The sequence below is a fragment of the Dromaius novaehollandiae genome, chromosome 18, assembly GCF_036370855.1.
Source record: "Dromaius novaehollandiae isolate bDroNov1 chromosome 18, bDroNov1.hap1, whole genome shotgun sequence".
NCBI lineage: Eukaryota > Metazoa > Chordata > Aves > Casuariiformes > Dromaiidae > Dromaius > Dromaius novaehollandiae.
Window position 1 is genome coordinate 16,711,962 of NC_088115.1, and position 16,999 is coordinate 16,728,960.

Sequence of the window (16,999 nt, forward strand, 5' to 3'; positions counted from 1 at the left end):
TTTCAGAGCACAAGCTCTTCACCAGAAGAGGTCCACCTTGTGCAGCAATATGTAGTTTCATGACAGTGGAGGTGGGGGGTTCGTATTGTTGTGTGCATAGACTCTGTGCCCTGTGGAGCCTGCATTGTATGTAACCTTTAAGCTTACATACAATGACCTGTGTAAATGAGTTTGCTGTATTTGTAGTTGGCCCGGTATAGTAGGAGACGTGATACTGATTTTGGATAGCTTCTGCTGTAGAAGTTAAAAGCAGTCATCTAGATACCATATTAGACAAAAATCTGACCTTTTTGGTAATCATTGTATGAGAGTTTATTTTAAGCTAGCTCGTACATTGTAGAACATGTATTTTCTGTGTTGTAATTTTTCTCAAAGGCTGAAATTTAATTCTTCGAGGTTATTTGCAAATGTCAAATAAAATGGTGTTGAAGTCTCTGACCAGAGACTGCTGGCTGCAGAAATCACACATGTGCTAAGAAGAGACTGGCTGAGTGATTTTGCAAGTGATTTTGCCCCAAACTCACCATATTTAATATGGGGAGTCATTCAGAATGTCATGAACATTTGTAGAGTGATGCACTGAAGATCACTTGCAGAGCGAAGGGTCAAGCAGGTTGTAGTGAGAGTTTTTGATTGGTGCCTCTGAGGGACGAGAAGGAGCAGAGTGGAGAAACAGAGAGAGAAAGGGACCTTTCAGACAGCATACTGAATTAGGAAGGGATTAGAGTGCCTCTGAAGTTCTTTGTAATGGAGCTTTCCAAATTCCACAACTTCCTGGCCAAGCCATGCAGAAGAGATACAAGCGCAGCTGCTCTTAGGCCATTGCATGTTCAGGGAGTCAAATAATTTGGGTCCTCATGTTCACACTCGGAAGTCTCTCCCCTTCCCAATACCCTGTTAAGAATTTTTTGACAGAATGTGAAGTCTAGGGGTTGGTTTTATTGATGTCCAAGTTCCTCTTCTTACTGTCACTCTGCCTGTGACAGGTATGGCTTCCTAGAGAGTCCTGAGCATCTCAGAGATCACAGCCCTGTTTGGATTTGTGGTTCAGGAATGGCTGTGCAGTAGCTTTTGGCCTCCACCCAGCTGCACAGCCTGCAGACTGCTATTTCTATCAGCCTTCCTGCTCTCCGCTTGAGCGTTACTTCTGTTTGCACGTGCAGCGTGCACGGTAGCCTTTCTTCCACCTGATGGGAAAGGGACACTGTGTGTTGGTAAGACTTAATGCCATCCTGGGTGGGGGAGAGGAGCCAGACCAGTGGTTTTTCTCTTTAAAGCCTTTTTATATATTTTAATTGATAACCAAAATACCAGTGTCTTTGTGTCTTTGAATCAGGAGATTTTGCCACTCAGGCATGAAGGCAGGTCCTCCCAGCTTCCTCTGATTTGTGCCAGCTCTCCCACATCTACCGCCCAAAACACTGTCTCACATGGTTACTGTGAGGGGAACTGCAAAAGACAAAATTGTCTTCAGATTTCTGAGAAATCCCAGGGAAAGGAAACTGGCTATGATTGCATTGCTATTGATACATTTGAAAAACATTCGCAGGATCACCGGGTGATAAGAAGTGTTCTGCACTTGTTAGCTGTTCTGAGGCCAGGGAGCAGCCTTGTCGCTGCGACTAGCACACACGCACTCTACTCTCTGCTTTTCTCTTCTTCCTAAGCTGTCATGTCTGATCACATCTCTCACCTACAGCTCCGTGATGCGTGTTTCCTCACATGTTTATTGGAAACCTTTTTCACCTTTCCAAAGTGCGGTTTCTCTACTGTTCTCACCAACAGCTGTTTCCTGGATAAGATGGGTGTTTTTCTGTCTTTTTCTAAGATCCGTCTGGGATGCTTTCCCAGATTTCCTGTCCCAGCTTTCTGACTTCTCTTGTGTCCTTACAAAATATGCTGCTCTTTTTCAGTGTCTCTGTGCGATTTTTTTTTTTCCATGCCACATTTCCCTCTAGTATCCAATGGACTTCCAATTTTGGCACAATTTGGGTTTGTTTTTTTTTTTTTTTTTAAGATGGGCTTTTATTTTGTTTTGTTAAGCACTTCTTAGATGCTGAAGACTCAAAATCTCTCTCTGCTACTAACTTTTTTTCTCATTTGCAGTTCATTTTCTCTTGGATATTTTGTTGCTCCTTTGAGCTCTAAGTGCTTACTTTTCTGACGCTAGTTTCTTCCATCATTTTCTGTCACTGTTAGGCACCTGAGCAGACAGGATATTTTCTCTCCTTATCATCTTGAAATCTCCTTTGACCATTCTCTTCTTTTTTAGTTAGCTTCTAAACCCTTTGCATACCGTACTCATTCCACAAAAAAGGAGGGTCCTGTGCCTTTTCAGCAACCTTGAATGCTGCAGCATCCTAATATCTGGCCCATATCTGCCTCCTATTTATCCAGCTTCTTTTGCTGTCTCTGACGTTAGCTTTGGTCCATCTTCTGAATAAATTTCAAAATCCTTTGTGTGTCTTCTCTCCCCGGCCCCCCAACAATACTGTTCCTTTATTTTCTCTTTTCCAGCACACCTCAGTTGTTTCTCTGGATCTCTTCTGAAACGTTACTCGTTCAGTGAAACACCACAGAAATAATAATTTCTTCGCTGTCTTTGGATCAGAAGCTTTGTGGCAGAAATTTTGTTTTATTTAGTTCAGTGCCAGGCATGTTACCAGTGCTTGTTACATGGGTAGCAATTTCCCAGTTTCCCAGTTGTGACATTTAATTTGGAATTCATCCCTTACAGCAGCTTCTTGAGACATTGTTGTACTAAATTTAGTTCTCCTTAAAGATTTTGAGGTGCCTTAGAGCCCAGTCTCTTTTAGACTGCTTTATGAATCACAACTTAATGAAGAACCTGGTCTTTTCTAATGTCAAGGAGTATGTTTGTTCTTTCTGGAGATTTGCTTGTTACATAACATGACAAAGATGCAAAGCCATAACAGAGTACAAAACTGAGACTATTAAAAATATGGCAGTCTAAAGCTGAAAATTCTCCTACAAATTGATTATTTTAAGGAATGATCTTTCTAATCTGGAGATGTTTCTGCTGAGAGCCCTAACGTGGACATTTTTATGTCATTTTAAGGGAACTTTCACCTGAGTAGTTTCGGCAATGGTTACATGTCTTCCACTGACAACTGAGTCACCTGAAGAGGCTGCTGTCCCTCCTGTTCTCACGTCTGTCGTGTGGACTGCTGTCTGTTTCAGGTTAAATGAGTTAGATTAATATAAATAGTTTAAATAGCAGACATTTACAGGCTTGGGTCTCTTGACTGAAGCAGATTAGGTACTGATGATGCATGCAAGTGCTTGTTAGTATCTTGCAAAGGGCAGTAGTGATGGGCTGAAGAAAGTAAGTTTCTTGGCGGTACAGTTTTAGCTGGAAGAGGATGTGCATCAGCAACATCATGAAAATATGTTTTTGCTCATGACTTTGTCACCCTCACCCTAGGAGATTTTGCCGATATGGTTATACCAGTAGACCTGAGAAACTTTTTCTGCTGGATGTTGCTAAAGTTTATAATGAGTTCAGAGGCTGACAGAACCTTGCTGCAAGTTTTGTAATCTTTCTGCTTCAGCAGTTGAATGTAGAAATTTTGCCAAGTTTGTTTGTAGTGTAGCTTGTCCTGTTAGACCAGCTGGTGCAGCAACCTCAGGTGGTGGGAAATGTGTATGCAGCTATAGATATTTAACTTTCTAGAATTTATCATGCATGTTCAGTGCGACATTTCGGAATGCCTCTAGCTCTTGTTTTCAAAAGCTTATCCCCCAAATTAGGAAAGCCCATCTAGTTCGTCACAGCTTATTTGCAAAAATGAGTTGATGGTGAAAGGAGCAGGCCAGCATGTTTTTCTAGTGAAGTTTTTTTTTCCTGTTTAAACAAAGAATTTGTTTGGTTTTGTTTTTAATCAATTTCTACTCAAGGGAGGCTTTAGCCTCCACTTACAGCCGCTCTAGGGAACTGGAAGTGAGTGCATGATTTGACCTGAATGCTTTGGGCTAGCAACACTACTCAAATGAGGGGAGGGCGGTGCAGAGGTTTAGCAATAAGCAAAGCAACGTGGCACTGGATTGGTGCGAAGCAGCAGTGGAAGTGATTTGTTTGAGGGGAAAGAAATTCATGTATGTTCGTGGTGAGGTATGAGAAGGGAAAAGGCTGTGAGGAGCTGAGGTGACTTGGAAGGATTAAAATGAAGCGAAAAGAGGGAGCATGAGGAGATGTGTGCTTGGATGGGATTTGGGTTCCTCTGTCTTTAAAGTGATTTTGAGGCAACAGAGTTTCCCTGCTGCCAGGAATGTGAGTCGGGGAGGGGCATCCTGGCATGTGCATTAAAGCCTTGAAGCTGTTTAATGCAGCTGTATGTAAAGTAGCCCTTATATAAAATGGATTTGCAGATTGGAAGAACTATTTTTGATGCCAGTGGCCGTGTCGCCTGTGTCCCATGCCTGGAGCTCTTCAGCCCTTTCAGGCCACGGTCTGGTTGTGGCAGGAATGATTCTGTGTGTTTATAAACATTTTATTTGGATGAAGCATCAAACAGGGAAAAAAACGATTCCTGCTGAGAACTTGTCATACCATTCCAATTACCCGTGCTGCTTGCTGGAGACTACGGTGCTCTAACGGACTAGGCTGGTGCCTTGTCCCAGTTTAGATTGGCTGATTCTGGGTAACACTTTGCTCCCTGTTACCAGTATAAATCTTCTTTCATCTGTAACTCTTGCTTTGAGTCAGCGAAGGCTCCATGCCGTAACGTCTTCTGCTCGGATAGACTTTCCCGGCTGCTGGAGATCAGAGTGCTTGGCAGGGGCTGAAGGGGGCTTTCTTCTCTGGAAAGAAACGGGTGCGGAAGTTGCTCTGGCTTTCATGTCCCTGGCAACTCTGTTATTGTTGGATGCCCTTTTTATAGGCGGCTGTTACTAATCAGGCTGCTTTGCCTAAGCCTCAGTGCTCCTGGTAAAAATGAAACTGGCACAGAAAAGGAGCAGCAGAGGTGTTATTTCTGGTATTGGGCCAGGTGAGGCAGCGCTGGGGGCAGGATTTGCCTCCACTTCTCGCTAGCTCTCATTCTCTAGTATCGTCTTTTGTGCTGGAGTCAGAGCCACTTTTCCATTTCCAGTGTTTGGAAGGGAAGAGATGAAAAGACAGAGCTGCTTTCTGAAGATGGAAGGTTAGGGTAACTTGCAAAATGTGTGGCTTTTGGGCCTGGAGAAGAGGAGCTTTTGTGCTTAGGGGACTCTGCAGTATTTTTACTTAGCATCTCCTTAGTATGAGAGATCGTTCTGGAATTATACTGTGTTTTGTTACACTGGAATGTGTACACTAATGAAGTAGTGTGGGGTTCTTCTAGACTTTATAGGGAAAGGGGGCTTGGGTAAAGTAATTGGACAGCTAATTTTTTAGGTTTTATAGCATCTGTTTCTTGGAGATTTTGTGAAAGAATGATGAGGGGAGGTTGTCTTGATCAATAGTACTGCTCTTTAAATTTGTTGGGTTGTATCGTGTAACCTCCAAATTTCACAGCTTTCTCTCCAGGTGTTCTGTGTCAGTGATGTTAGCAATAGCCTCTTAGGATGCTTTGCACCTAATGCAACTCCCTAGCAAAGGTGCGTGCCTGTAATCTGACACTTCATTTTAATGAGGCGTTTTTTTAGATGACTTTCAAAATCTGTGTTTTTGTTCAAAATGGATCTTCCAAAACATGTGTACTGCCCTGGATTTTTTTTAATAATTAACTGTCATATTACCTGGCTGTTCACTCTTTCATAGACGTCTTATCTGAGCAGACAATAACATACCAAAATAGAATCCTTTCTTAGAACACCTCCGGAGTGTATATTCACATCAGGAGTAATGTGACTTCCAGAGGAAGCAAAGGCAATCATGAGGAAAACTGCACCAAAATCTGGTCATCTCAGTGATAGCCGAGAGCTACAATTGAAGTTGTCGCAGCCTTAGGGTTCCTTATTTTCAAACATGAGATTTTGTCCAATTAGCCTATTCCATAAATACTTTTGCATTTTTTTATGTGCTTTATTCTCCTTTTGTTCTCAGGGACTTCTTAGATGAATGTTTCCCAGTCATGGTGCTCAAACTCTTGAGAAATAGAAAATAAGAAATAGTTAAGAAGACCAAAGAATGAAGGAGTAGAGGGTGGCTTATGGCTTCTCCATAGCCCATTCTTGGTTTTCTAGGTTGCCTTGTGTCTTTTCCAAATGTGTGATGCTATCATGTCTAAGCATAAATGGATTATTTTTACTACTTTTAGGTAGGACTGCTGCAGATAAGCATCCAACTACTTATTCCCTTCAGTTTAGTTATGAACTACTTAACTGCCTTCTGTTTTCTCCTTTTCTTTGAGAAATGCATTGGTACACAGGGAACTCTAACAGCGTCCTCTGAGGATGTGGGAATTATCTTGATGAACTTTAGAATGGGTTGCTAGAAACTTAGGCTAGTTGTTGAGACTGTCAGAGGCAGAGCCCGCTTTATCCCAAACACAGCGTGTTCTGGACATTGACCCCTGCTAGCCTGTATGTTTTAGGAGCTTATTGTCATGAAGACTGCATGATACATGAACGTATCACAACCTCACCCTCTACTAGGGTAGAGGATAGAGTTACTCTTTTGTTGCCTAACTGGGAACTGGGTGGTGGGAATCACTTGTCCAAGGTCAAGCGTGAATCGTGGAGTTGCACTTAGGTTTCTGTGGCGTGTGTCTGTCTGTGATGGTTTCCAGGTATTATGCTAGCAGTAGGTTACCCTTCCACTCCTCAGGCTGCCTTAGTGCTGTATATAAGAAGAAGTAAATGGTGTCTGAAGCAATGTGAGCATATTTCAGTGTTTGGATATTTATAAATGACTGAAATTTGTGCTGAAGCCAATAATGGGAGTCATTGCAGATGGTGGAGTACCATATTGTCAACACTTCTGCTCTCTCTCCACCCTCTCCCTTCAGCCAAGCTGATAAGATTGCTGGAACCACATTTGTTAAATCTGATAGCTTACAGTGAAGGAGGAACCTTTACACTGCAAGAAAAACCAGGAAAAAAGACAAATATTGTCAACGCGTTTGCCAAGAAACAGAGGCTGAAAGAACTATGTCTGAAGTGAATTGTCCTGAAATATGTGTGTATTTACAGTATAGTGAGCACACAGATTGGCAGCAACATGGAGTTTTTGGAACCCATAGAGACTTCAAGGCATTGCTTTGATATTTTGTTATTGCTATTTTTGCTGGCTGTCTTATCCTCATGTCCCTTGAATTGTTTTATAATGTTCTGCTCTCCAGAACCGATCAAATGCCGGCTTCCCTGTTGTAGCGGTTGGCCTAGGGTTCCTTATAGCTCTAGTTACTTGTTTGTGCTTTTCTAGGTTAGCTGAGCTTCTTAGAGCTGCTTTTCCCCTTCTTTCTTCTCTCAGAAACATGTACATGATCATGTAGTTCAGATCTGGGGCTTTAGTGGAGACAGTCATTGATTGCTGAATTAATGCTAGGAAATAGTTAGTAGAGGCTAGGAATACCAGCCACTGGAAAAGTCAAGGGAGCAAAGGGGGCAGGAGGCCGTTGTTTGTCTTCAGAGGAGCTAAAGGAATCCACAAACTTCCACATAAATATTTAGATTTTCTAATCAGATCTTAGAATGCACTGAGTGTTTCCTCTGGCATCTACTGTGGGGCAGGAATCCAGAGGAGCTGTTTGTTCCTTTCTTTGCCTTGTGTTCTGTTTCCATATCCTTTTTGTTAATGCCATTTTGGGCCACGCATCTGGCATTTTTGTTCAGTGAAGCAGACTGTGACTTGGGCAGTGTGAAGCCATCTCTGCTCTTGGCAAGGGTCAGAATCCAATTTCAGAAAAAATTACTTCATCAGAGTCAGTCCTTTGGAGGTATTTCTAGTGGCAGGCCTTGCAATTATTCCACTCACTAACAAAGAAAATTACAGTTAATAGTGGAATTCGTCCGCATTCATCCAGCCCAGAACATGTCATTCAGCTTCCTGTGTGTTGAGTCTTAGTCCTTTACTTACCCGTTCAGGATTTTTTTTACCTGACCGGGTTTTGGTAGCAGTCTTACCTCCTATTTGTCTTGCCAGTCCTGTTGACTGTACTCCTAAGAGTTGTAAGTACTTGCTGCTTATGTCGACTTTTGAGTAAGGCTAGGTATTTTGATCAGGGTGAGGGCCTTCCTTGTATGACTGAATTTAGAGTAGAAATTCTGCCAAAAATGTTCTCTCTCTGCTGCTGTTAATTTTGGGGGCCAAATCTTTCTGACCTCAGCTCACGGAGTCGGTGAATGTTCTTCATAGCTAGATTCGTTCTTAACTAGCCTTCTCAAAATAGTGCTTTCAAATCTTACCTTTAACCTTATGAATCCTTTAAAGGTCCTCTGTTCTAGTTGGATCAGATTCCCTCTGTATTAGCTGCAGAATATCCATCTTCTTCAGCCCTTGCAGTCCACATTGAGAAGCTTTGTTCTCAGGTTGTAAACAAGAGCCACTTAGTCAGTTTGTTCCCTTTCACTATGACTGTAGTGTTTATTTCTGTTTCAGAGATGCTTTGCAGTCTTGTTGCAGAAGCTTTTGATCCACCGGCTTTCCGGTTGAATTTTCCAAGTGCTAGTTTATGTGTTTGGAGTGTGTGTACTATGCAGTATTTCATGTTGGTAGCTTGAGTTTCTCCATCCGTGAGCATGTTCCTTTGAAGTGCTTATTTTCTTATTCATCTTTTAACGTCAAACTAACAGCAGACCTGTGGCACTAATCTTTTCAGATCATGTAACGGAAAGAATGCTTCTCATTCCAGCAGCTGCAAGTTCCCCCTTAGACAGCAGTCTCTGACTGATCTAAAAGCATCATTCTGTCAGTGAACAGAGTAACTGCATGGTAATAATGTACATATTTTGCAATATTCTGTTCTAGGTTTTTTTTGATATGTATGTCTGGAGATGCCTAGTGAAGGAGGAAGTATCGTGACATTAACCTGGGGAGCGTACTGCCTGAAATCTTTTCTGTGCTCTGGAGAACAAGTTACTAAAACATGCAGTAAAACAAAGCAGAAATGTTTCTTTTGTGAGTCACAGCTGGACTCAGAGGAAAATGTTGTTCTAATATAGATATTTTTATCATGGAATGCAAGACCCAGTAGACCCAATATACCACTCTACAACCAGGATGCCCTGCTGTCATAAACCACGCTCACCACGATGGTGTCTGAGTAACTTCACTCTGAGTGTCTGAAATAAAACCTTGAGTTACATAGCTATGCAGTTTCAAACTAAATGCGGCTTTATGAGTAACAGGCAGGTCTTCAGACTGGGGGCCCAAAATGGGAGGCTTTCATTTAAACTGGTTTAACTGTAACCAAAGTGATGAAGCTCTGTTATGGAAATCTTTTTAAAACCTGTGGAATTGGTTGTTTGGAATGGTATCCCTTGAATGGGGAAGACAGTAAGCAGGGCATTGGCTTCCTCCACGTCTTGCCTCATCAGCAACTTTCTGATCTCCTCAGAAGAAAACTATCCTGTGATTAAGGTCTGGGACGGGACTCTGGAAACTTGTACTTATTTCTCATTTCTGCTACTGTCTTCCTGTATGACCTTGAGCAAGTTATTTAATATCTTTAGGTCTCAGTTCTTCATCTGTAAAACAAAACAAAATAGTATTTTCTCACACTTGTCATTGATTTTATTTATATTGCAGGTTGCTCCTTATTACATACACATAATTGCACAATGGGACACCATTTTCAATTGGATTTCTAGGTGCTGTTGCAATAAAAATAATAATCTGACTATATCTTGGAAATATACCTTGCACAGTGTGATTTGAATGTTTCAGTGCAATGAGTTAATAGTATCCATTTTCCCAGTCAGAATGGCATTGTACTCAGGGCTGGAAATCAAAGCAGCAAGGAAGAGAGATGCTCAATGTTTGAGTATAGCAACTAGCAGTCAACTCATTCATATTGTAGTAATTCTTTGCGTGTAACTGATTGGAGTTTTCTGAACATACGTTTCAAATGGCTTGCTGCAGTTCTCTGGCCAATCTGGCAGACTCGGTGTGACTGTAAGAGGTTTCTAAATATCTTTTGATTCACAGATACTCTTGTCCTTTAAGAATCCTCTACAGCAAGTATTCAGAACTTCATGATTCTTCTTCTAGGGACAGCAGTACATGCATTAGAATGACTGCAAATGAAGAAGTAGCAGCTGACTTGAAAATACGGTTTTCAGATAATATTCTTCCCAATATTTGATTCTTGCATACTTAGCACTACTAGAGAATACTAAAGGCTCCAACTTCAGAGTTGTATGTTTTCCTGGACTGTGCAGATACTAAAGCCTTCTCATCTTTATGCCAAGACATTCTTTGGCCAGTGGGGTTATTCCACTTGGTTTTCCTTTTCATGTGAAGTTCGTGTTGATTTAAATATTTTTATATTACAAAAAGATCTCAGACAGTGTGCGTCCTGCCAGTGGTTGGCTGGAGAATTCCTGGGATGGATCAGCTGAGGTGTATCTCTCTTCTGTCCTGAACCCTCAATAAATGCTGAAATTGGAATGATAACCTGAGAATTCTGTAAACAGGAAATGAGACAACAGATTGCACAAATGAGCCAATATTTGATCCGAATTGAAGAAAAGCTTACTGGATGTAAACTTTGAAGGAAGGGCCTATGCCTTGGCTGAGCCCTAGGAAAGGATAGGGATGGAGGGAATGAGCCATGGGAAGGAGGTTACATTCTGTATACTTGTGAGCTGCTCTCTAGTTCCTTTAAGTTTCTTTCAATTAAAAGGTTGTGGACTGAAGTATTTGGACTGATGTTTTGCCAGTAGTGGGAAGTGGTTGTGGAGGTGGAGTCTGAAACGTAGAAGTATGGTTATTTGTCAACTTGTGAGTAAATAGGGTAGAGCTTTATATCGGGGCACATTCTGCGTATGTGTTTGTGTGGCTGAGTGTATCTGTCTTGCTCTCGGTCTGTGTGTTTCTCCCTCTTTTTCTGTTTGTGCCTCACACAGGCCCTGCCATGAATTTTCTCTGACCCCTTGGGGCCATTCCCACATGAAGCTTTGATGTGCGTGCCCAGACCTTGATTGACAAGGAAGTTTTAACAGCGGCAACAGGGAAATGAAGAGAAAAGGGCAGGGCTTTGTACTAAAAGGGCTTTGAGCTCCGAGATGCTGTGCTTAGTTATCTCCTTCAGAATGTTAATTATTTACCAAGATAATTGGGCGGGAGGGGAAAAAGAGAGAGGGGAGGTTATTAAAAAATTCCAACACTAACACCTACAAAACCCTCATTTTCCAACTTGCAGCTGGCATGAAAAGGATGTTGTGTGTAAAGGGGCCTGAGTGTATGTGTGTTTGGGGAGGGGGCGTGGAGTGGCTCCTTTTTAAGCCACCCATTTCCTAAATAGAGGGATCCCTTCAGACGAATGCAGCGGAAACATCAAAGGTCTTGCAGGAGTTTTCACTGGGGTTTCTAAACCGTGTCTGGCACTTTTTAATTAAAAAAGTTTATGTAGAGCTGTCTTTGACTAGAGCAGGCAACCTTAGGCCCTGTTGCTTGGGGAAGGAAATGTTAAAAGACTTAATAAATAATGATTTCTGCTGCTAAGATGTCAGTTCAAGGATGTGAAAATTGCTGGCCAGTTAGGCAGGAACTGAGACTTGGAGCAGACTGATGGCTCTCTCTCCTGCTTCACCGTAGCATGATGCAGGCCATTCTGTATGTGAAAGTCTCCTACACTCTTTGGATTAATGTCCAAAAAGTTGGAATATCACATACTCATTTGAAGTGTATAGTTAGGAAGATAGGTGAAACTGTTTTGTTTTGCCACCAGTTAATACGGTTTTATTAGTCTCTGTACTGGGTACCAATCCACAGACTCCCCAGTGGTTCCTTTGAGTTTAGTAGTGCTCTACTGTTCTGGTAATTGCTTTGCTGGATCAGGTTCAAAGCCCATCTGCTCCAGTATCTTGACTGTGCTGATGGTGGCAACAGAGGTTTAAGAAAACTCAAGAGCAGGCAGCCTGCCCTGCAAAATGCTCACGTATATATTGATGTTCTGAAGAGGGGTGGGGTTCTTTTTGTTTGTTCAAGAACAAAAATCTAGTATTATTGTTTTGCCAGGATAAATATAGACCATTGAACAACATTTTCTGTCTCCCTTACAGTTCTGACCTGTGACAATACTTACCTTTAACACCATGATGATTTGGCTTCCTTACTAGTCTCTTTGCGTAAGGTCCTCTGAAAACTTTAAAAAAAAAAAATCAGCTAGTTCTGCTTTGTGTGGTATTATATTGACATGTTAAAAGAATTCCAGTAATAAGTTTGATATTTTTCTTTCAGAATCCATGCTGGTTAGACCATATCATATTAATCTTCTGCATATCACCTTCAAACTGTTTTTAAAATACAAGCCTGTGCTTGCAGCAGTGTCTATTTTTAATGAGAAGCTTAATAATTTTGAATCTCTTACTCTGCAGTTCCTTGAGAACACTTGGATGTACCATCTGGACTTGGTGATTTAGTGCTTTTTAATTTATCACTTAGCTCCAGCACCAGTTTTTCTGCTGCTTCAGTTTCTTTGAGGGTGTGGTGCCATACTATGATCACTGTAGTGGCAGAGCAAGTTTTATAGGTACTTACCCTCCTGGCTTATCTGCAGTTGCTTTTGCCACTCCTCAGTTAAACTACTGCAGCTGTGAGTGCATGCAGTTTTACTTTACGGTTGCTCTGGTGTCCAGTGAAGGGCCAAATATGTTTAAGGGATTGGTGCATCTGATATATGGGGAGAGGCTGAGAGAGCTGGGATTGTTCAGCCTGGAGAAGAGAAGATTCGAGGGGATCTTATCAATGTATATAAATACCTGATGGGAGGGAGAAGGGAAGACAGACCTATTCTTTTCTCAGTGGTACCCAGTGACAGGATGAGAGGAAATGGACACAAACTTGAAATGCAGGAAATCCCATTTAAATGTGAGGAAAAGCTTTTTTTTCTTGTGAGGGTGGTCAAACAATGGAACAGGTTGCATGGGCAGGTTATGGAGTCTCCATCCTTAGAGATATTCAAAACTCAACTGGATGTAGTCCTGAGCAACTAGCTCTAGCTGACCCTGCTCTGAATGGGGTTTGGACTAGGCAACCTCCAGAGGACCTTTCCAGCCTCAACTTGTCCGTGGTTCTGTAGTGGCAATAGTGTTATAAGATCTTTTGGCCTTTTTAGCCACTCAGTCTTACCCCACACTGTAGTTTGTTGCAGCTGAGATGAAACAGTTGCTTATCAGGCCAAATTATAAAATAAATAAATGTAATAATCCATGCTTAACAGAAAAAGGTCTCCCATCAAAAAAAAAGGCGGGGGGAGGGAAACCAGATCTGTTTAGTGAATAGCTCCACAAAAAAATACATCTGCACAACTCGGTGGGCTTTGCATTGTGGGATAGAAATGAGTGGGGTATGGTAACCTGTTAAGCCGTCTTTATTGACAAGGCTACTTGACAAGAAACTGTGCCCTGAAACTACTGCATCTCTCTTGAAGGAAAAGTTTGAGAGCAAAGTTACTCTTCTCCCAGTTTCCCTAATGATAAAATTGATCCAAATAAGTCATTTAAATTCTCTTTTTTAATTAGATTCCTTAATCTCTGTCTAATGGACCAACCAGTTATTTTAGTGACTTCCTTTATCTAAATTTGTTACTGCAACTTTCTGCTGTTTTAATCCTTGAATTGTATTTTAGCTGTCTGAATTTTCTTCCCTACACATCATCAGCTGTGGCTTTTCTTTCTTATTATTGGCTTCACAAGCATTAGTTATCAAAGTCTGAAAGATCTTTGTTATATTTGAATTACAGCTAAATTACAACATTTGCCAGTTTCCTTTAATGCTTGCCTCCCTGCTTTCTTTTTTTATTTAGGGCTGCATAGCATTTCTGAGACTCCATTTTTCCTTAAGTAATATTTATTCAATAGATAAGGATTTTACTTCATTTCCTGTGACTTCAAGTCAACTTTTTGTGTGTGCACATTTGACCAGAAGTTGCTTATTGTTGTGGAGCACTGAGGAGGTAGGGAAGAAGATAAGAGGTACCTTGTACCTCTGTGCTGTGGTGCGTTATTTCTGGAGCCATTCCCAGTGAGATAGGCAGTGTCTTGCACCTTTCCACTGATGTGGTCACTGGGGCACTATCCTTTTATCATAGGTCTTTCTACATGGCGTCAGTACTTACAAGATCATGGAATCGACCAAGAAATCTAGTTGCCTGTAATGTGCTTTCATTTGATTCAGTGCTTCATGAGATGTGTGTGTGTGTGTGTATATATATATATTTTTTTTTTGAGTGTGCTACACGATATAATTAAAGCACACACTAAATGAATTAAGATTCAGCTAATTGACATCGCAAATAACAGTCAATGGGGAATTATCAAAAAACACAAGCAGCTAGTGTTCTACTGGGATTAATTCTGGGCACATGCTGTTCATTATTTTTATCTTATTTGAAGGTAAATATATAAAGTCATAATTGATAACATTTGCAGATGAAATAAAGATCATCAGAATGATGAATACTGGCATCAAAAAGGCAGTCCTCCAGTTATCTAGATCACATGATGAGCTAAAGTGCTGAAAAATATGTTTGGATACAGCAATTATTTAGACAAATAGGAACTAGGAATTCAGACTGGACTTTCAAAAGGATAAGCTGCATCCTGGAAAGCCGTTGAAACCAGACAAATTCCAAATAGAAACAGGATATAAATGTAATAGGAAAATCTGGAATAGACTCCTGAGGGCATAGCTGGATTTTTCTTCTCTTACTATCATCCACTGTGGTTTTGGAAGATGCTTAAACATACCCACATTATTTGCTCAGCACTGCAGAATGTGGGTGAAATAAAATGGCCTCAGACACAGGGGGCAGAGGAGAAGCAATGACAGGTCATCAGCACAGCGAGCACTTGTTGTGCAGGTTTCATCATCTGCGTAGTGGAATTCTTCATACTGTTGTGCCTCATCTTAATCGGCAAGCCCTGTGCTCTGGAAAGGTTTAGACTTTTCTGAATTATAGATGGTTCAGTGACCTGATCTTAAGCCCTGTGAATTTGTCCATAGCTGTCTAATTTGTCTCCGATGTCCACAGCTGACTGTGGAAGCATCTACAACCAATGATCTCTTCTTTTTTCCCTTTGCTGCAGGCTAAACTCTTTCCAGCTGCTGTCATTCATTTTGGATCTGAGGAGTGCAGGGGTGAGTGAGCTTCCTCTCTTCTTCAGCTGGCTACACAGCTGCTACAGTAGACCCAGAAGAATTGCATTCTTTCCCTCGGATTTCTTCTAACAAAAGATAGAGCAGACCCTGAGAATGCTGATAAGTATTTCTGTTCTGAATTGCTGAAAGCTAGCTTGGTCCTGGTGAAACTGGATTTGACACTAGTTAGCTCAATCTCAAACATAAAGCTAGTACCTTTCTTGTGAGATGTGTTAGGCTACAAAATAGACAGTATCTACTATGGGAATGGTAGAGAAACAACTCGCTAGAAGGAAATGCCATTGTTCAAAATGTTAACTAGACAAGTGACTATGAAATGTCTTTACAGACCTTCTGCTGTAGTGGACTAGCTGGAGATGGGAGAACAGATATGAATCTCTGATTCTCTAACACCTCTGGTTTATGCTCAGAATCACTATTTCTCTCAGAGAGTAAAGAAAACTTCATAGAATAGATTGAGATGCAGTGACCACCGAAATAAAATGTCAAGATCTTGAGTTTCGAATGATGAAGTAGGCACCCTGAGTTGTTAAAGAAACTGGCATAATTTAAAAGCATCCTGTTTGTCAGTTGGTGGAAGATGATGGAGATTTGCTAAAGTATATCGTAGGCATTTGCTAAGCCTAGAGCTACCTGATTCTGTGGTGACTGATGTCTTTATCTTACCAAACAAGTCTTCAGATTTCATTAAGTTTCATTTTAAACAGATTGTTACCTGAAGTCGGACCTGCTGCACTCTGCAGTTTCCCCTTCTGCAGCTGATTTATTAATAGCCAGGTATGTTGGGACTGACTAGAATTGCAAATAAGTGAATATTTCAGGGAGGGAAAGCATGAAATGAGCCTGTGAGGAAGGCTCATGAGAAGAAACATGATCTGAAGGTACTAGGGCTTGAATTTCTCCTTCATACAGTCATGGTTCACAAACGTACTTGGCTTTATAGTTTTGTGAGTCCTTTGTGGAGTAGGATTTCAGTGACTAAATCAAGTAAATCCTAGGGCCTTTATCATGAGAAGGAAGAGCCTTTTCAATCTGACTTTGAAAGTGCAGAGATGGTGGTATATGGGGCCTGTTATGAAAAAATGAAGTTTAATTCTTGTTGCTTATTTTTTCCCCAGATGTTTGTGCAAATCAGTAGTTCCTTCTGCTTCATCATCTTTAGAATCAACAGTTCCATCCCTAGCTGAACCTGAAAGGGGAAGTGACAAAAAGACTGAGCAACCAGAACCAGCAAGAGTACGTGAAGCTCCGCAGCTGATGACTCGGGCCCCTGGGAAGATACCCAAATGGCTGAAGCTGCCAGGTATCGTATGAGATCGGAGGAGAGCTCCTTCTAGTGAACTCCCCAGGAAGGCAGGCTCCCCTGTGCCATACATGTTGGATGTTGAGACTTAGGTGTCACCAAGAGGCTTGCAGGGCATGGAGTTGAATGCTTGTCAATCACGAATCAGTTTGTGACTTGAAACTCATCCTTAATTGGAAAAGTATCTGAATACTGGTTCTGTGCAGTGTTGAGTCTGACATCTAATCCATATGTTTGCAATCATTTAATGTTCTGGAGTCCCAATTATGCCAGTGCAGTTCGAATACTAACGGGCTTGATGCTCTACCTATGAAGGGCCCTTGTCATCTATTAAACCTCATCATTTTTTTTGTTCTGTTTTGTTTTGCTGGTGTAGTCTATATTAGTATTTTCCTTTCCCGTGATTTTTGAGTTGATCTTGTTATTTT

At 41.3% G+C, this 16,999-nt stretch overlaps 1 protein-coding gene across 5 annotated transcripts in view; it reads left to right on the forward strand.

The window, feature by feature from the left end:
• ASPSCR1 (ASPSCR1 tether for SLC2A4, UBX domain containing) overlaps positions 1-16,999 on the forward strand; it is a 58,154-nt gene that overhangs the window by 36,316 nt on the left and 4,839 nt on the right. For all 5 annotated transcript variants that reach the window (XM_064522943.1, XM_064522945.1, XM_064522946.1 and 2 more), the window contains 3 exons: positions 15,196-15,247; positions 15,976-16,045; positions 16,387-16,571. In XM_064522943.1, the coding sequence (XP_064379013.1) occupies positions 15,196-15,247; positions 15,976-16,045; positions 16,387-16,571 (307 nt within the window). The remainder of the gene's footprint in view (positions 1-15,195; positions 15,248-15,975; positions 16,046-16,386; positions 16,572-16,999) is intronic.